The 21,914-nt window shown below is 29.1% G+C and overlaps 1 protein-coding gene across 3 annotated transcripts in view; it reads right to left on the bottom strand.

Moving 5' to 3' along the window:
* LOC107455600 (inverted formin-2) overlaps positions 1 to 21,914 on the bottom strand; it is a 136,586-nt gene that overhangs the window by 7,900 nt on the left and 106,772 nt on the right. For all 3 annotated transcript variants that reach the window (XM_087164499.1, XM_087164500.1, XM_087164494.1), the window contains exons 5-11: positions 20,336 to 20,369; positions 15,820 to 15,970; positions 13,731 to 14,891; positions 12,465 to 12,526; positions 9,944 to 10,046; positions 1,936 to 2,021; positions 1,742 to 1,842 (exon numbers count right to left, since the gene is read on the bottom strand). In XM_087164499.1, coding sequence (XP_087020625.1) covers positions 1,742 to 1,842; positions 1,936 to 2,021; positions 9,944 to 10,046; positions 12,465 to 12,526; positions 13,731 to 14,891; positions 15,820 to 15,970; positions 20,336 to 20,369 — 1,698 coding nt within the window. The remainder of the gene's footprint in view (positions 1 to 1,741; positions 1,843 to 1,935; positions 2,022 to 9,943; positions 10,047 to 12,464; positions 12,527 to 13,730; positions 14,892 to 15,819; positions 15,971 to 20,335; positions 20,370 to 21,914) is intronic.

Here is a 21,914-nt window from a genome sequence, read left to right as displayed (position 1 = left end):
ATTTCATTATAAATATTTAATAGATATAAATGTGCGAATAAATACTTAAATAACTATTAATTTAACGCATGGCAATTAGCGAAACTTTTCTAATTTTACAATGGATATTTCTGGGAATTTGGCTTTGTCTGGAGAGAGATATTCTTTTTTGCCATAAAAGTGTCTATAAATAACCGTGGTGGTCTGATATTATATTAATTAGGGATTACTTATTTAATGTTTTATTAGGCTCTTGGTTAAGAATCCTATTCTAGAATTTGCTAATTTGTTGACATTTTATTTTTTTGGATAACACGACGGTGCTTTTGACTTTTTAAAATGTGAAGGATCCCTAAAAATTTACACCGACCACACTCACGTGTACATTATATATAATAATGAATGAACATCATGAAGAAAGTTGTTGCTATAATCTTGAAAAGAGGGTAAAATTTTAGTTTCACATTCCTTTCTCTCGTTTATGAAGCCTTTCATAGTAAGAGTGAGTTATTTATAATAACAGAGGGTATTTTAAAATCCTTTTTGTTTTTATTGATTTTATTAAAAATTTTAAGTTGAAAATTCTTTTTTTTTTTTTTAAAGAGATAAATAAAAGATGTTTCTTTTATTTACTCTTGAGACAAAAATACAAGTTATTTTTATATTATTTTATATTATAAAAAGGTAATTTACTTTACAAGATTGTATCAGAATCTTGCTCACATTTTTACAAGGATTCAAACAAGTAGAAAACAGAAAAAATTGTTGAAAATGTTTTGAATTCTAAAATATTTCAAAACTAAAGTAAATATGATTTTTGCACTCCCCAATTTAAAATAGGTACAAATATTAAATAAGATTTAATCTTATACAAAACAAAACTTGAAATTAAAAACTAAAGAAATATTTTTTTTTTACAATTCTATTGTGCGGTACACCGTATTGTCACAATGCTATTTCCCCTAAGCTCCTGATGTAATGTAAAACTGATAAATATTCACTCCAGAATTTAATATAGGTACAAAAATTAAATAAGATTTAATTTATACTGTGGTGCCATGCGACTCAAAGAATTCTAATCAACGGTGTGAGTTAAGAATTTTAATGGGACAAAGGACATGAAATGGTAAGTTACAAGTCACAAAACATCACAAAGTAGAGCATTAAAACAATTAGGGGGAAAACAAAACTTAAGTGCGGGGATTTCGAAACCAACATGTTTGCGGTTCGAGATATGGAGGTAAACTAAACTTAGAACTGTTCTATTTGAGTCACTTTAGTGTTCATAGATGGCGTTGGCAGGGGGTTTCGATTGTCACAATACAAAATAAAATTTAACATTAAAAACTAAAGAAAATTGTCGTTAACTACTACATTGTGCGCATGCGCACACCGTATTGTAACAATGCTATTCTACAACTTCTGATTTAATATAGAACTCCTGATAAATATTCACTTCCGAATTTAATATAGAAACAAAGATTAAATAAGATAAGATGAGATTAAATAAGATTTAATACAAAAATTAAAATTTAACATTTAAAACTAAAGAAAGAAATTGTTTCACACTACTACCTTGTGCGGCACACCGTATTGCCATAATGCTATTTTCCAAGAGCTCCTGGTGTAATATGGAACTCCTGATTCATATTCTCTCCCCAATTGAATATGGGTACAAAGATTAGATAAGATTTAATCTTATACGCAATAAAATTTAACACTAAATATTGAAGAAAATAAAAAGTTTTTTTTAGAGTAATACCTTGTGCAGCACACCGTATTGTCTCAATGCTATTTTCCAAGAACTCCTGATTAGCCATGAATTCTTCTTTCAGCAGCATGCTTTCAATGCGCAGTTTGTAACTGTGATGAGAATGCATATGTTATTTTGAGAAAAGGGTTATTTAAATCATTTTCAGTTTTGGGTTTATAATATAATAAAATAAGTTCATTTACTTAGGAACGTTTAAGAGTTGCAGTAGAAATTTTTCTGCATTCCCCAGCTTATTCTTATCACCATCATAGTTTCTTAACATTTCAGCCTGTAACAAAACACAAGCGTGAAATAATTGAAATCACAACTTATTGAAAAATATAATAATGAAGGATAAAGAAAATAAAAAGAATGGAGAAGCAAAATAGTATATTTTAATAACAAAAAGAAAATTAAAAATATGAATTATTCTAAATAACTTTTTTATCTAACTTTCATGTACAGTGTACAAAATAAAAAATGGAGCACCCTGAATAAATTTTAATCTAACGATTGTATCTTTACGTTCTAGGGCTCAATTTTAATGATTCAAAGGTTCTTGACCTCAAATATGCCAATTAAATAGTGCAAACGACATTTTTAAGTTGCGAAATTTAACATACTTTCTATGAACAAATATACCTTTTTTTCCCGACGGATTTAGATTTCTGACCCCTAAAATATAGCCGCAATCTGGGAAATATGGTCCCTGTAATTTAGTCAGGATAACTGTTCAAAATTTTGACCTTTTAATGATAATTTTACTTTTTGCGTATTTCGCTACATCACGAGAGTTTTGCAAACGAATTGAAACATTTTTGCACGCATTTATAAAATTCGTCTATCAAGAGATAATTCCGTGCGAAAACTATCTTTTCGTATTATTTTTTTTAAAAATTAAATAATAGAAAAAACTTTTGAATTGTAAGGTCTCCAATCTTTTACAATCATTTTAAAAAAGCAGGGGTCTGTCCAGACATTTTGTGAAAGGTCCGTTTTTCGTGAAATTGTGAAAAAATTACTCACATTCTTTCAACCAGGGTCCGCTTTTATGAATTTGTGTAAATAGGGTCCGTTATTGCAAAAAAAAAAAAAAAAAAAAGCTTTTTCAAGGAGTTTTTAAATTGTAAAGACGTACAAGATTATGCTCAACACTGTAAAATTATAATTAAAAAAAATAAATTTTAAAAAATAAACAACAATTGCTGCTTCTAAATTAGAGATGCAACATACAAATATTTGGTATTTAGCCTATACTGCTGAACGCAGAATATTAATTTCGGACGAATAATGGAAGAATCGTCTGCCGAAGACAAAACTTAATTCGTTTACATCCATCTTCCTTGTTTTTTGCCCTGAAAAGGGTTTATTCGATTAATAAAATAATAATAAAGATAAGCAAATTTGTGAAGGATCCGATTAAAAGAAAAATCATTTTGTGAAGGGTCCGTTTTTAAGTTAAAATAATTTGTGAAGGGTCCGTTTTTAAGTTAAAATATTTTGTGAAGGGTCCGTTAACGGACCCAAATTTCTTCTAAACAGACCCCTGAAAAGACAATTTTAAATAGCAAAATTTGAGCAAAATCGGTCGACTAGTTCATGAGAATACGACTTTTTCAAGCTCTATTTCTCAGGAAATATATTTTCCAGATTGCTGCTATATATTGAGAGTGAAAACTCCAAATCCGTTGAAAAAAAGGTATGTTTATTCAAAGAAAGTACTTTTATGTGCCTGATTTCGTAACTTGTAGCATGCACTACTTAATTAGCCTATTTGAGGTCATCCTCTCAAACCATTAAGATTGAATCCTTGAACGTGAAGATCCAATCATAAGTTCAAAAGTTATTTTCTTGTTTGAGCTCTGCTCCAAACACTAACTAATATTTCACGAGCATGCGCTCAGTTTCAAAAAAGTTCAACCTCTCACGATTTTAATTTTTAAAAAGGTGAGCTTTATTTTTCGCTTTTCTACGAATTCCCAAAAAAATATTTTTCTTCCTTTCCTTCATTTTCCTTTAAAAAAAATTTTTTTTGAGCTTTTTCATACGGAAAAATCTTTTAGTTTTCTACATTTAGATTTTTTTTCTCCCGGTGTAAATATATAATGATACGATAATTTCAAAGTTTGAACATGGAAGTTATTTTTACAAAGTGCTTGAATGAAAGATTGAACCTATATACAATTAATAACAAAGAATATAACATGAACCAGCAATATATTGTAATGAAAACCACATTCCCCTCTGTACAAATTTCACAGGAAAAGGTTATTGTTTAAATATAAGATATGTTATTTTCCAATGTAACGATGTCAGAAATCAGATGACTAAAAAGGTATAAATAAGTTAAACATTGTACTTTAAATAATAAACACTTCCAAGTTAATAGTTTTATCATCGTTTTCAACTTAGTCTTCCCTCGATTCAGCATAAAATTATTCATGCCAGCAAAGCCTCGTTAATCTAACTAGAGTCGCAATATTTAAGTTTTCCCTCCTTCCTATTTACTCCCTCCAGCCAAAACCCCCACACGCGAGGTCACGCTATTTGAGAAGAGGATGCTTAATAGTTTGCACGTGTACATTTTTATTTAAATGTCTGGATTTTGGAGATCTGTCTTTACCGTACTATTAATAAAATTTTCGTGGTACTCAATCCATAGTGCGAACAGAAAGAACGTACGCAAGCTAAATTTATAAACAAAGCATTGTTAAAAAAAACTCTTGTTAGGTCGTATGAAGTGACTTTCTTTCCTTTCTTTCCTTCCAGACGCGAATATGTACCTAGGTTAGTAAAACCCTTACCCGTATAATCCGCGTCTGGCTACTATTCCAGCCAACCTCGACCCCGTGCTTGATTAGTGGTAATTATTTAAAATTTCAAAAAAAAGGGGGTCGTATGACGTGACTATAAGATAACAAATATTTCTTAATTATAAAATTAGGAGCAAAAACAGGTTTCCTACGAATAGTTAGGTAGGCACTTTATTAACGTCGCACTAGAGCTGCACAATGGGCTATTGACGACGGTCTGGGAAACATCCCTGAAGATGATCCGGAGATATGCCATCGCAATTTTGATCCTCTGCAGGGGGGTTGGCTCCCCTGCTTTGTTAACCAGACGATCTAGGTGCGAAGTCGAGCATTTTACGGTAGAACAGTTTAACGATGACCTCTGCCGCTCACCCTTGGTCCCTACGCAGACCGATCAATGGGGTCACAGACCCGCTAACTGACCGCAGCCACTAATGAAATAACTCAGTAAGGGGAGACTCAAAAAACAACTGTTATTATTACACTAAAAGGCTCCGATCTCCAACCCTCATTCATTTTTTCCCTTAAAATTCGCTTAAAAAAAATTTTGTTAATAAAATATATAGTTATGATAATTTTGTTACATTTCAATATTACATTTTATAATTATTTTTAATATAATGAATGATTACTTGGATTCGAAAAGTAATCAACTGTACTTGAAAAATATATTTACACATAGGAAAATAGAATGCGTGGCACAATAAAAGAGAATAAACAACGTGAAGCAGTTTTTATTCGTTTACAATCTAAAACTGTAAATTTTTTATTGTTTCAACGGTAATTTTTTACGGTAACGGTATTATTTAAATTTTAAATTTGTATTTGTTCAAATTACAAACGGTTTTTGTCACTAATGAGATTTTTACATTTTTTAAAATTTCGATATAAATATTAAAATTCACATCTGGCAAAATCTTGTCGCTTTCTGGTATTTATTTTATTTACAATTTTTTTGTTACTTTTGATATCAAGTCAGGCGTGAGGTAATTAAATAATGATCTTGAGAGGGATAAATTTTTGACATCACTGAATAAAAATCACTATTTAAAGTGGGAAAAAATTGGAAAAATTAACGAAAAACAGCATAAATATTAAAAAAAAAAATGAAATTTTCAAAAAAGCTCATGTCAAGTTCATGCCCTTTTCAACACGGTAAGTTTCAAGTCTGCTGTTTCTTTCTAGTAGCCCTTAGAGCAACCCGAATGCTGTTTTTTCTTTAACAAACAAGTTCAGCAGACAATAATTCTCAGAATAATTATCGAATGTTAATTTATATTTCCATTGTATTCCGCGTGCATATTTCTACAAACCTTCTTAATTTCAAGTTTCTAAGTCTCATAGTTTATTGGTAGTAAAACAAAATGTAGCGAATGTAAAAACCCAAAACAGTGATATCCCTTACAATTTTTTAATATAGAGATGTTTAAAAGACCAAAAGATATTTAAAGAGATATTGTTCCAAATTGAACAATTTATAAGCATTTTACAATAATTAATTTTTTAGAATTGAGTAAAAGTAAATTTTAAGGGAATTAATTTTGGAGGTATAGACTAAAAAGCAAAAGCTACGAATTTAGCAAAAGTTGATTAAAAAAATTATCGAGGTCATGTTCAGAATATGAAAATTTTTACATCGAATTTAGTAACTTAATATTTATTAAAGAATTAGCAAAAATCAGGTGCTTTTCTGAACCGAAGAAATTACGAATTAATACACAAAAATTTGATCATTAGATTAAAAGTTAATTAGGGTGATAAGATTTTTTAGTTTGTTTATTGAAAAGACAATTCGGTTCAGATAAATGCTATTGATTGGATCTTTAAATAGAGAGTTCTGATATTGAACAAATTATCAATTTTAAGATAAATTTATATTAATTGAAAGATAAATTTATTGAAAACATATTAATCAGAAGAAATTAATAAATCAAGTGAAATATTCCTTCAAAACAAAAACAGCATTCAATTTCCTAAAAGAAAAAAAAGTCTCTTTCAGTTTAGTTCTTTAGTTGCTTTCTTTCAGACACATATGTTGCTTTCTTGAGTTTGTCAAAACAGACTTATCTTTCTTGTTTTTCGGTTAGAACTGAAAGACCGATCAAAGCTTGTCATTGTTTTCAGAAATTCAGATGGTTTGGTCGAACTATCTCTCAAACATAGAGCATTATTTGAGATAAACTTGGGAAAGACTACATCAAAGGTCTGATTGCCGCAGATGAAAAAGTTAATCAGTCCTTGTGTAACTCCAGCTTGAGAAAAAAACACTACTACAGATCTGAGTCAAATATAAAGCAATAAAGCTTTCCATTTCTTATCAACAGCATTAAATAATGAAAATATAAAAGCTTAAGTAAAATAAAATTATTTATTTAAGAGATTTAATGAGCAAGTTTGAAAGACATGTTGGAAAATAATAATAATAATAATAATAATAATAATAATAATATATATATATATATATATAAATATTGCACTATATAAAATAAAATTAAATGATATTTTTAGACATTAAATATCCAAGAAATTTTAGATAACTTTCTAACTAATTTATAGTCAATTATTCATAAACCCCATTCTGAATTGATTTAACTTGATTTGCCATTTTCTCAAAAGCTTTGTAGAAAAATACCTAAATAGAAAATTTTGATTTTTGTTTCGTGAAAAGTTACGTAGAATTCGCAGATTTTGAATATTAAGTTTTTTAAATATAAAGAACAAAAACATAAAAAAACAGTTTTTCATTGACAAATGAATATCTTCCATAAAACGTTTTAATGAGCCTAAAATAAAAATAAAAATTTTTTTGAACAAGCAATTGATAAATATTGTAGTTCTATAGTTGTAAATACCGAATCTTATTACAGTTGATGAAAAACTTTTAAACATCGATTTTGATAAAATATACGGTACAAAATTGGAATATTATGGGTAAATTGGATTTACATCAAGCAGAGAGAGACTAATCATTTTCAGAAATGCGGAATTAACTCATCTAAAAATATTTATGGGGGAAAAAGCAAAATAAAAGATAAAATTAGAAAATGTATAAACATAAGGTTGAGTCTTAAGTTTCTTTGAAACGCAATGCCATTTAATATAAATCTGATAAGTTCTGTTGCTCTCAATATCTTAATTGAAAAGTTATCTTTGAGTCATTATATTTTAATTATTATCTCTCTTTATAAAAAAAATCGTAAAGGCCACCGACGCTGTTTTGTGTGTTAAACTTAACGTTACACTTTGTTTTGCTGTGTAAAGACTATAGAACTTAAAGAACTGAAATTACGAAAATGCTTAGAAAACTGTACATGGAATTAAAAAAAAAAAAAAATAAATAACATACGATAATAAGATCGATAATTGGGTACTTGCACTTCAAGAAGAAGACGATCACACATGTGAATTATGACGTCAGCACGAGCTGATTGTTTATAAGCAAAATGGCGTGTTAAAGCTGAGCTAAGTTTCTGAACATAAGTTAGGATGTTAATTAACGCGAAGTTAATTAAATACAGCGGAGCATCGCACATCGAATTTGCTGAAACATAATTATTTCTCGTCTATGTCTCTTACTTAACTTACATTTATTATTTACGAATTTTATTGTAACCGTGTTATATTTTTGTATTGTGTAACTGGCAACATCGATGCGTAATTATTTTGTTTATGTTCTACATGGCTTCGGGCCTGTCTTTGCTAAGTAAGAAATATATAGTAAAAGAATTAAAATCTTTGTGAAAGAATATAGAATGTATCACTTAAGAGAATTGATACTCGACGAGCTTGGCTTACTCGGAAATAGAATGAAAAGAACAGTTGTTAGGATAAACAGACGCCACGTTTCACCAACCAATCAGGGTCGAGATACCCACACTACGTCACTTGCAGGTATCCTATTATTAACTGTTTAACTTAACGTAAAAAATAAACGGGGAGAAAAATAAAAACTACGGAGTTGAAACTTGGCATGCCGAAATCGTCATTTTTGTTTATGAACTTAAAACACAGTATTTTTTTTAATTTCCTATTTTCTCGAAAATTATTGAAACTTAAAGTACTTTTTTCGTGAATTCTTCTCTCTTTTTTTTTTTCTTTACGCTACAGTTTGCTTTGTTGTACTAAATCTATAAGACTCAGAAGTTTGAAATAATTACGTAGGTATATAGAAAACTGCATAAGGAGTTTGACGGAATAAAAATAAATAAATAAATACTCACATCTGTAGTCGGCCGAAATGCAGTTACGGAAATAAAATTTAAGTGTTAAAAGAACAATTTTCCTTTATTGATTTCATGTGATTTTTTTCGGAATTTTAATTTGTTCAAAAGTTATTGAAATTTTAAATGCTTTTTACGCGATTTTTTTTTGTCCTCTCAATAATAAAAATTATTATAAATATTTTTCTTCCTCTCGAGGTTTTCATTTTATAAATTCGTGCTTGACTTAAATTAAGAAAATTTTTTTTTTAAAAATTAAAAGATAAACAAAGAGAAAGATATTAAGTATTGCCAGATATGAATCTTAACGTTTATATTGAAAATTTTAAAAAGATAACAAACTCGTGAGATTTAGAAAAAAACTTCCAATTTGAACTGTTATATGGTATAAGGTTAATACATTGCTATAAATAGAAATTACATCTTAACGTGTCCCTCATTCTATATTCTTACGTTTATATATTTCCCCCCCAGTAATAAACTATTATTAATATCAGTTAATTGTTCGTTTCATTACAGTTTACATATTAACAGAATTGACTTACATGAAATTATAATAATTATATATTTTTTTTAAAACAAAATTATATATTTTTTTGAAATATCGACTTTTAAAAATTAAGAAAGGGGAATGAGAAGCAACCATGGGGGTTGGTGATGAGTGGGAGCAAGCAGAGGGATGACATGGATGGGAGCGAGCAATGGGAGCAGTGAGCGACTCCTAGAATATTTAATAATCAATATGCTTTAATGTTTGAAAAAAATTATCAGTAGTTATCTCGCGTTCGCTAATAAATACTAAGCTCATTAAATGGATATATGGTGTTCCATAATCTCTGCTTAATATTCATTTTTAGAATGCTTGTAAATTCTGAAGTCACAAAAGCTATCAAATTACTCGAAGCATAAAATCGCTGAAGTAAGTGTGACTGAAAACATCAAAGCCTGTTTAATTGCCTGAAGAATGAGTTGTTTCTAATTATTATCCAAAATCTTTGTTTCCTCTTGCAAGCAAACAGGTTTTAATGTTCTTAGGCCCACTTTCCCCAGTAGTGATTCGTTAGATTTCTAGAGCATATTTGTTTTTCCACTCTTAAATAATTTGTGTCATTAGACAAGGTTTCACAAAATATAGATTAAAGGGTGCCATTTCCGGAACACCTCGTAGCAAAGTTTACCTCATCTGACTCAGGTAGAATTTTCAATAATCCTCTGAGCCTCTCAGCTCCCAGATCTTCATGGCTACCTTCTTCCAATATTCTTACAATTTCTTGATGAGAACTGAAAAATCAAGGTGATAAATTTTTTTAAATATGAGATATTTAACAAAGTTAGTAAAAATATAACTGAGTACAATTATAATAGCGTTTAAAAGCAATCATAATATATAATTACTATTTTAATCTGAATTAGGATGATTATTATGATTATAAATAATCATGGTCCCGTCGAATCACGACAATTGTAATCCGATCCTTGATGACAATTGTAATCCGATTAAGTGTAATCTTGATTACAAGTAATTGATTAGGGGAGAGTGGGGTCAATTGTAACAGGGCACGATTGTAACAGAGCAAAAATTTCGAGTGTCGGGTTCTAGATTTGGTTCCTAGGTGGCGCACGAGGTGCATTTAATAAATCTACATGAACAGCCCTGCTGGCAACCATTTTTATGTACTTTTGAAACAGTTACATCACAAAAGATATTTTCACGTTACGTAAGTACTTTTTTTGGTATTAGAACATTATATTGTAACAAAGTAATTTTGTTTAAACAAATAAAAATTATTAACCAAATATGTAAATGGACACCTTAATTAACATTTCAAAAAAAAATTAGTTTTGTTAATTAACTAGCATTGTTTTTAACAAATGAAGCTGAAATGGCGTCTTGGGGACGATTGTAACAGCTGAAAATAAATAATCTTATGTTTACAAGCCATTGCTTAACTCTTTAAGAACCACCAATAGTTTCCTATATCATTTATATTATGTTGCATATGCATTATTTTATTTGTTACCTTTCACAGCATAAATTAAAATTTTTAACCCCTTAAAGTTAAAAGTTTAACCCTTTAGGTCTCTGCTCATTATTATTTTTACTCCAAAAATATCACTTCTATTTTGATCTATAAAAAATATATCACAACTATGATAATATGTATAATTAACTATGTTTTAGTTGAATTTATGAACTATTACAATTGATCCCGTAAGTGGGGACAATTGTAACAAGTGCACGACTGTCCAAAATAGTTAATAACTAATATAATAACATTTAAAATAAGGTATTTTTTTTTCTAGTAGAGGATAGTCTACGTTACTCGTCTGTCAATTAATACTAATAATGTATTGGATTTCTTGTTAGTTAAAAATAATTAAGTAAAAAATGTTACAATTCACCCCTACATTTAATAAATTGTATTTTTCACAAATCTTATGTCTCATAGTTATGTTTTAAGCATTACAGCCCCTCGAAATAAATTAAAGATTCGATGCCACAAGAAACATATCAACCAGGAAATATATATTTCTCTCCCAAAAATATGCTGGTCTGTCAAGTTAAGCAGCTTTTTTTTCCTATGTCTAATTTGAAAATGAATGAAAATAACCACTTTTTGATGGATAAAGTATGAAAACACATTTCAGATGAATGCTTTTCAATCCTTTACGCTAATCTGAAGGCAAATCACGTATGAATAAATTATGACAAAGTCAACGAATTCCACACAAAGGTAATGTTGTTTAAATGAGCACTAGGATGCAAATTCTTATTAAGAACTAAATAAAGAAATCTAACTATGATGATAGTTCTTATTTTTATCAAATCGTTTAATCACAGCACATGTAATACTCCCAGAATGTTAGCACTGAGGAAGAATACTATAATTTGGATGCACCCATGATTAATATCTGCATTCCAAAACCGTTCTTAGAATTATTTATGATGTAAGTCCTGATTCATACGATATTTTTATCTCCAATTATTTTCTTCTTCCTAAATATATATGAATGTCTTTTATATGAATATATATGAATGTTTTTTATAATATTAATATTCATCATTCGTTTCTTAATTTTCTGTAGCTCACCTCCGAACAAATAATTAAGGGTGCGTCCACATCCTATAACCTGTTTTTTCCCCTACCTTTTCATCAAAAATAGAAACAAACACAAGCATTTTAAAATGCAATGCGTATTTATTCAACAAAAAATCCTTTTTTACTTTTCTACTTTTTTTTTTTAAATCTTGCATTTGGCATGAAAATGAAGGAGATTCCGAAGAAGGAAGAAAAAAGAGGATATTTTTTTGAAAGGGCTCTAACGATGAAGACCTTGGCCCAATCCTCCCTCCAATGCTGTTATTCATAAGGTTTTTCTTATTGAAATCTGACTCACTATCTGTAAATAATGAGACAAGCGGAAGAAGTGATATTACGACGAATTCTGTCATGTTGTATCTGATTGGTTGAACAATGGGGACTGTGAGGAGTGGAAAGATATATAGAGTGATCTAGAATAGGTTTTGTTCATAAATTCTGACATATTTGTTTCGTAAAAAATAAACCTAAACGAATGACTTGCTTAGATTGATATTATAAACCAACAGTTTATTCATAATTCAAACTAGTTTGCGCATTCGTAAAGTTAGAAATTATTTCAACGTTTAACACTGTATGAAATGTAGAGTAATCTTACCTCCGAAACTGCTTTAAAAATATGTTTATATTTAAGCTCCTTTTACCATCCAAAAGGTTTATCTGAAAGAAGAAAATACTGCTTTAGAAAACAATATAACCTCACATTTTTACATTTAGTGAAAAAACCAATATCAACAGAATGGTTTAAAAGTGACAGCCCTGCAAAAGGATTTAAATTATTTTATAAAGTTATTTAAGTCTTACAGTTTTTATACTTACCCTTTAAAATTCATGCTACATAAAATAATGAAAATTTTACAATATTTACAAAATCAAAATTATACTCCAGAAAGACCTATTTAAATATTTTCAAAGTTTATATAATTTGACATAAAGAGAAAACACCTATGTGAAAACTATTATTATTATTGTTGTTATTATTATTTTGAACAATTCGACAGTAAGACAGTGTGCACATCAATAGAATTGTAGCAAAAGTATAAAAAGAGAAAGGTAGATAGCTGCCTATTGTTATATGTTTTCATAAGTAATATATTAATACTAGCCATCTTTGGCAACCACCACACCTTACACACCAATCAAAATTATCTTGCACAACATATCAACTTTAATGGCAACCAAACCAAATGCACAGCACAACTGTATTTAAATATTTTTATTCTTCATTCAGCCCCTGATATAATCGTAACATCAAAATTAGTTTTAAACAATATACTAACCAAATTTTTTGACCGTCTAACATTTGCCCGCACAATATTTTTATTTTATCTATTTTTAAATTTTATATACATGTGCACACAATATATATATATATATTAGAGAGATAGATAGATTACCAAGATGTATTAATTAGATTTAATGTCGAAAATAGTTTTAAATAGTGATGCCCGGTGGTTGAGTGGTAGTGCTTCGTGCTCTCATGCCACAGGTTTAGAGTTCGATCCTCGTGCCCGGCAAGGTTGACTCAGCCTTTCGTCCCTTCAGTGGGTCAATGTAATCGGTACCAAGAATGCTTGGGGAATTAACACCGGGGTCCCGCGTTGGGCCGACCACCCAATCGGAGCATTTGCTCCTGCACCCCAGCGCCCAAGGTCAAGAAAACTGAGATGGGCACAGTAGGCCTTGACCCTCTATGGGCTGTCGCGCTACTGAGTTTAGCTTAGTAGTTATAAGTAATATTACAATAAAGGTGGGTTAATAAAACTTATTAAATAAAGTTAAATTATAAAACTTTCTCAAATAGTAAACACACAGATACCTAAAGTTCATATGCTTAAAATATATAGTAAAAACGAAGACAAACCTCCTGAGTCTCTCTTTTCTTTTTATCAATTTTTTCATTGTTATCTCCAAACTTGGGAGATATATGCCCGTTGATAGTAGGCTGTTGGCAAAACAGAATTTCCATAACCTCAAAATCGAGATCATTCGGGCTTCCAGTGTGATCTTTAGCAACTCTCGACCATAAGTTGTCTTTACCAACAACTTTTGTGGCTGGTATTTTACACCAGTTGAATGACTTCATTTTAGATTTTGGCTTTGGAGTATCTTGCTGTGGCAACGACAAATTTGGTACAAATGTCTTAGTTTGCAATGATATGTTCAGGGGTGGCGGCGGTGGAGGAGGTACAACACCATTTATGAGTGCTGGTGGCGGAGGTGGTGGCGGCGGTACACCACTAGTCATAGGTAGTGGAGGAGGCGGTGGCACATTTAATGAACCAGCAGTTCTATGAGGTGCCGATTCAGATACTAAGCAATTATTATTTTTGCTAGAATCACAACTAATAGAGGTAGACTTAACACTCGGCGCAGGATTTATGAAAAACCCATTGTTTGATAAAGTTGCTGAGTTACTTTGCACACTTAATGACTCATCAACCAGTTTTTGGTTTGGTGATGAGTACGAAGAGACTGGTTTCGGGCTGTTGCGCGAATTATCTGAGTTACTGTTCGCATTTACATTGGATGGCACGCGTTGACTATCAGGGCTTAATTGGCGAGGTGTACTAGAAGAAGGCACTGAGTTTTGCTTCATGGGAACTGTTTTATTGCCAGTTCTAAAGTTATCCGTGAGATTGCACAAGAATAATGGACTAGAGCAAGATTCATATGGTGTGTTAGGAGGATAATGCTGGTTCGGGGACATTAGTATACAAGGAGTTCTATTTCCGTCAGATGAGAAAGATAATTGATGAGGTCTATTCTTTTTAGGTGTGCCATCACATTCTTCCACAGTTTTTTCACTTTGTTTATAATGGCAGGAACAGTGACAACGCATGAGTCCCAGGGTTGACGCTCTGAGTAATCGATCAGCTTCTTGTTTACTTTCCAACAGTGTTGCTCTGTGCACGAGAGTCTCGGCTGTCTCCCACACGACATCCGAAAGAGGTTGACTAAGATCTGTTCTGAGCAAGTGCTGCAAGACGCTGAGGAACGGGATTTCCTGAGGGGTTTCTGCGACCTTTTAGATAAAATTACAAATCAAATTATTTATTGAGAAAAAAGATTAGTTTCAAAATTAATAATGGCTGTTTCATGAATTTATCTAGTTCATAAAGCAGCCATTGGCATCATAGAAAAAAGCTATATTTAATTTATTAAAGAATGCATAGGTTTGGAATTAAATATTTAATGACAAAAATAATTGTGCGTAGCAACAATCGAAAGATTAATAGTATTGTTTCGCATCGTTATTTATAATATAATATTGTAGTTATAACTAATTATAATTATATGTAGTTATACTAATTATAATTATAATTAACTAATTATATTATGTGTAGTTGTAAGTAGTTATTAACTAATTAATATTGTATCTTAGTTATTATCTAATTAATAATGTACATTGTTATAATATTGTATCTGGTATGATATAATATTGTATCTTAATTATTTTCTCAGGATCCAAATTTTTCAAAATCTATCGAATATTCATCTTAGCAATGGATGACAGGAATACAAATTGAGGATTAATACCAGCAGTAATATTTAATTGATCTTTTTAACCCTTTCAGGACCGTGTCTCTCCCTTCTTGACCCATGGTATCACAAATAAAACGACCCTTTCTAACTCTCGGAGATCACATGATCTGATAATAATGATAAACTCATGATATGACGTTATCTCAATATAGTGATCTCAATATGGTAATCTGTTTTTACGACATTAAAAAAGCTTTTAAATGTCTTGGTTTTATTAGATAGTTTAAGGCGAAAACACGCACAGTTTTTTTAATTATCAAACAATTAACCTAATATGACTAGATTTAAAAAGTCACCACTGTGTTTAAATTTTAAAATTATGGTACATTTTATATTGTTACCCAGTAATTAGTTCACTAATTTAAAAAAATAGAGATAAAATTTAAGCATTTTAAGCTATTTTTCACCTGTCGAAGTATAGCAAAGAAAACATCCATGTGAGAACTGAGGTCGACTCCATCAGGGCCAGAAAATTGTCCCTCGTCAGTTGAACGCTGTTCATCAAAGACGTCTAACTGTACTGCCAAATCGGGGTTCGACCCATCTTTGTATTGGTTTCTAAAATTATACACTTTATAAACTAACTAATAAAATAAAATCAATAATCATTCACAATAATGAAATAAGCATGAATTTATGTATCATAAAGTATCAAAACACATATTTGCTTTTGCATTATTTAACAATTTTTTTAGTTATTTTTAAAATATTTAATAGAATAGAATAAAATGATAAATTCTGAGGAAGAAACCGAATAAAATTCTTTTCTGAAGACACTTCTGAGCAGTGGATTCGATTTTTTTTTCTTTTCCTTTTTTAACTCCTTATGGACCGCGATCACATATGAAAATTGATGTGAATTATGCGCATTTTTCCCTTCACAGCCCACAATATCACATATGAAGCGAGTCTTTCTGACTCTAGCGGCCTATGATATCACTCTTGTACTATATCTCGTATTAGTACGTATACATACACGTACGAACTCGGTGCGCGCGGAAGTGCTTCTTTCTCCATTTGATGGTCCTGAAAGGGTTAATTTTTTGTTAAAATAACCGTACTTATCTGCTTAAAAAACAGTCATCCGAGCAATATCTCTCCGTATTTTTCTGGGCCGTGGTGGCTCAGGGGATAAAGCACTCGTCTCCCAACGAGGTAACCAAGGTTCGATTCCAGTAGTGGCTGAGATTCGAATCCCGCTCCCGGCTCGCATCAAACACAGTGATGACGTAAAATATCCTTAGTGGTGGATGGGTAATGGGTTCGAACCCCATTGCCATTAGGATAACCGTGGGAGGTTTTCATCTCCGAGTAACGCAAATGCTGATAAGTTCCATCAAAAAGTCCTCCACGGAGGCAAATTTCTCCCAATACTTGATCTAGCAGTTCCCTCGTCTTCTGGATTAGGTTCAAAATTACAAGGCTACGACGCTGAACATTAGTAGTCGTAAACCCAGAATTGGATCGGCTGTTCAACAACGGTTATTAAAAAATAGTATTTCTCTGCGAAATTAACGGTTTTATACTTTCACATCATCTGACAGGTTTCTCCGTCAATTTTTTTCTTCGTAATAGTTTCTTATAATTCTGCGTTTAAAATTTCTTTAAGTATTTTGATCTCCTTTTTGTACAAGACTCGTATCTTTATTCCATAAGTAACGACTGATCTAATTAAGATATTGCACTCCTGAATCCTATATTTACAGAGGTAGGTAGAAAAACACAAAACTTAAAAGAAAATGGAAATAAATTTTTTATTATTATTATCATATTTGGTATCGTCGTCTTTTATTAGTAGATTCAATTTTTAAGACAAATCATTATATCAATATTTAATTTTACTTTCTTCCTTCTGTAATGCAGTTCAATAACCTATTTAATTTCACTTAAAACACTATTCGATTGCAGTTATTTTCAATTAAATAAAATTGATGGAGATTGGTGGATAAATTTCGTTTTGTTCAACATTCTTTTTCACTATTAGAGAAATAAAATATCCATTAAAATGCAGCTTATAATTATTTATTTTTCATTTAAAAACCAGTAATAATAATATATATTTTACTCGTAGCCTCGTTATGAAAGAGACACACATTTTTTTTAAAAGTTTTGTCACGCTTTTTCGTGATCTTTCTATAGGCTCATTTATTAAAATGGTCAAATAAGAAATAAAATAAAAAGTGCTTTAATGTGATACCCAGATATCGGGAAGCATTGATTGCATTGATTGATGTTACGATTTTATGCCGTGATGTACAATTGCTCGCAAACAATATCATTGATCAAAATTATTTATCGGGCAGGCGCTGCTTCAAGAAAATAGTAAGAAAAAAATATAATTTCGGGGAAAAATATCGTAATTTTAAAACACTACAATAAATTAATTAATAAACTGCTTAATTAATTAATAAACAGCTATGGAGGGGAACTAAAAACCACGAAATTGTTTACTTTAAAAAATAAATTCTTTTGGCGCATATTTTCAAACGTATATCAATATGGAAAATATAAATAAAATAGTTTTAAATTTTTATTTTTACTCTTTAAACGCTTTTGTTTTGCGACTTTATAGATGTGCTGCTTTTTTTCATTTCAAGTTGCAGTTTTCAATTAGCCGAGTGCCTATTTAAAGACTAGGCGACATTACGGTGACATATGCATTTCTAACACAGGAAGCATTAATTATTTTTTTCAGGCTCATGTCTAAGAGACTTAAATCGCAACTTCAATCAGATTTGTGAAGCACTATTAGTTCATTAATTATCATTCACAAAAATATTATAATGCAGAAATAATCGATAAATATAATAAAAGGAATATTTTCTTTAGTAATGTAAAAATAACTTAGCTCAGAAGTGATGAGAATTTTGATTCTTTTGGTGTGCCTTCAGTTAAAATTAACCATTAAAAAATAACTATAAAAATAACTTGAAAAAAAGAAAAAATAAATTTTGTAAACCGTTGTTCAACGCAATACTGATTAACGTTGCATGAATTTAAAAATCATAATAAAAATAAAGAGTAAAGTATATATAATTGTTAAATCGCAATAGGTAATATCGTAATTAAATCGTAATAGGTAGAATAAACAAAATATTTTGTTTTTCAAAATTTAGAGACCTTAAAATTTCATTCGCCACCGTAAAAGAATGAAGAATTATGTTTTATTAAAACTTACAATACTAAAATAATACAAAAAAATTAATTCTAAATTGACAAAACTTTTTTGATTTTCTGATGATTTTGTTTGAGTTTCTTTTCTGAATTGGTTCTAGTATTTCATGTTTTTTTCCCTGTATTTCTATACAAAACCTTCGGGGTATTGAGGGAGTTAATTTAGGCATTTGCCCTCTCTCTCTCAATAGAAAAGGTTTTGTTTTAGGCAGGGTTCGTTGATTTAAATCAGCTCGATTTAAATCACGATTTAAATCATGATTAAAATCAAATGATTTTTTTAAAAAAATCATTGATTTAAATCAACTGATTTTTATATATATATTATATTGATTTTAAAAGTTAAAAAACAGTGCTTTAAATTATTGATACTTTTATTATTTTCTTTTCTTAGTTTTAAAATTTATTTTAATTAAATTGCTGCATTAATTAATTTTAGTTAACGAAATTACTTTCTTTCTTGGAGTGTGTTAAACACATTTAAAATTACATGTTTAAAAATCTTTAGATTCTTAACATTGAAAGTACAGTTTAAAGTAAATATTTAATGCTGTCTTAATATAGACTTGCATAGCTGTAGAAAGTAAATAAACAAGCTTTTTTTTCAAAAAGCAAATGTTAATTAAAATTCTACCTTTTGATTAAAAAAGCATGAAATTCAAATCTACATTATAGTTTATTGATGGAAATTTCTATATTTCTAAAGCTTGAGGTTATATTAAAAAGAAATTACCTTAATATGCCAAAAATAGAAAAAAGAAAAAAAAAGCTGAGTTCAGATATTTTTTTCCTGATATAGTGTCATTCTTCCCTATCAAAGTCTATTTGAAGCAGTAGGGTTATTAACTGGTTTTTATTTTTCTTCTCATAATATGTTTACGGTATCTTTGAAATTATCAGATTTTCTTTTGTGAAAAAAAATTCCAATGAGTACATAGATTTTTAAAAAAATGTTTTTTAGCTTAACTTATGTATTTTGATAAAGGATTAAAAATGAATATTTTAACATAAAAATATATAGATTGAATATTTATTTTTTGATGAATAACAACATTTATAAACACAATCTGCTGCATTTATTTTGCCATTTTATAAATCATGAGAAAAAAAAGAGATCACAATTTTAAATTAAAATTATGCTATGCTAATTGAAACTTTGTGTTATTAGTTAAAGTAGCATTCTTTAAATTATCTATTTTATCTTGTCTTTTAATTTCAATCATGCCTTTGTATCAAAATGGTCGCTATGCATTATAATGAAAAATTATTTTAGTAAGTTAGAGCTTCTAAAATATTGTTATAATATAGTTTTAATATTAATTTAATTTTGATTAAACATTTAGAAAGTTTTTTTGATCATAAATTAAAGCTCTTATAGTGTATTTAAATAAAAATCAAAAAAATCTGATTTAAATCAAAAAAATCCGATTTAAATCAAAATAATCCGATTTTTTTGATTTTTTTAAAAAAAATCAAAAAAATCACGAACCCTGGTTTTAGGGCTACCGGGGCCGGTACCCCCTGAAGACGTCGGCTTTGGTGGTCATATTTTTATTTCCTTCGTTTCCTTTATTGCTACATTTATTATAAATTATTTGCAAAAATTTTCGAGATCTTTAAACTCTACAGGAATATATGATCCACTATTCCTTCATCTACATCTTTTCTGTTTTAATGAAGCAAAAAATAATTTGATTATCTAAATACTTGTTAAGGAAAAAAACAAAATCATATAGCATATAAACTCACCTAAACTTGTTTAAGACTTCCAATATTTTTAAACCTAAAATAGAATAAAAAATAAATAAATTATAAATTTTTTATTAAAAATTATTTTAAGTAGTTTGTTTGTCATAAACTGATTTTTAAAAAATGCTGCATTTTATTAATTAATTTATAAAAAAGCATTACAAAAATTTAAAAGTACTTCCGAGAATTTTACATTATAATTTACATTATAATTACCGATAATTTCACATTCCGATTATTTTACTCGGGGATTATACGGTAAAATATTCTGGTAAAATTACCGGATTGTATGATAATAACATTTCTGGTAACAAAAAAATTTGGGTTAATAAAACCATAAATTCTGGTTAATGATCCATTCATTTGGTAATATATACGTTCATAATATGGTAATAGCTTACCAAAAATTCTGGTTTTCAAAATTATAGTTCTTATTACCACATACTTAGTAACAAATACAAAACTTAAAAGAAAATTTTAACCAAATAAATAGTTTTTATGCCGTGCTATAAGATATCATGGTAAAATTATCAAATTTTGACTTATATTGTAAAACAATATTTTGATAATTTTACCAAAATCATTACCAAAACGCTTTGGTAAAAATTACCGTACTTTTCGGCATTCTCATAAAGCTATAAAGACGGTAAATTTTACCACATTCAAGTAGTTTTGACCATATTTTTTTTCTCAGTGTATCATCATTGATAATAATTATATATTTTACTCTTCGAATTAATAAGGCCTTTCAATGCAGCTTGAAAATACACTTAAAGAAATAGCGACTTGCGATCCTGCAATAAGCACAAAATACGATAAAAACATAAATATATCATTTTGAATTTCGTTTTAATAACAATAAAAATTTACATAAGTTTTAAAAGAAAATGAAATTAAAAGAATATTTTTTACAAAGTTGAACATTTGCACACACTTATCATTGAAACTTACGTAATTAAACTATGTTAAAACGCAAGTAATATTTTGAAGTTCGTTTTCATTACGACCGAAAATTAGAAATACATAAAAAAAAATTATATTAAGTTAATATTATTTTTAAAATTTTAACACTCGTATCAACATTCATAAAAACTTACATAATTGATATAAAGCTGATATAATTTTCCTGCAACATATAACTGCATTCAATTTATTGCCTTGCATTACGGATGATAATAAGTTTTAAAAGGCTTTGGCTAAAAATGTCAAGTTGATTCAGTCTTAAATAATATTTTTTCTAATAAGTTCTTAAAGTACAAAGTAAGAGAAATGAATTAGAAAAGAAATATTTGATTTACGATTCTATGTATACTTTGACAACGTTAATATTGAATATTATTTATAGTATATTTCATTGAATAAATAAATATTCATTTTCTATTAATCCATGCCTTGATAATTATTTAATAAAATAAAAACAGACTTTAAATAAAAAAACGATCAGCATTCATTTATCACTAGTATTTTCCTTATGATTTGAAATTATATTTACCTATATGTTTATAATTTATTGGATGTCAGAATGTATGTAAAAACAAAAGAAAAATAACTTTTTGAGAAGTTATTAAATATACTTAAT

Source organism: Parasteatoda tepidariorum, chromosome 1 (genome assembly GCF_982258835.1).
Source record: "Parasteatoda tepidariorum strain Cologne lab strain chromosome 1, Ptep-v5.0, whole genome shotgun sequence".
NCBI classification, from domain to species: domain Eukaryota; kingdom Metazoa; phylum Arthropoda; class Arachnida; order Araneae; family Theridiidae; genus Parasteatoda; species Parasteatoda tepidariorum.
Note: the sequence above shows the minus strand (reverse complement) of the source record. Positions and strands in the feature narration are given on the sequence as shown.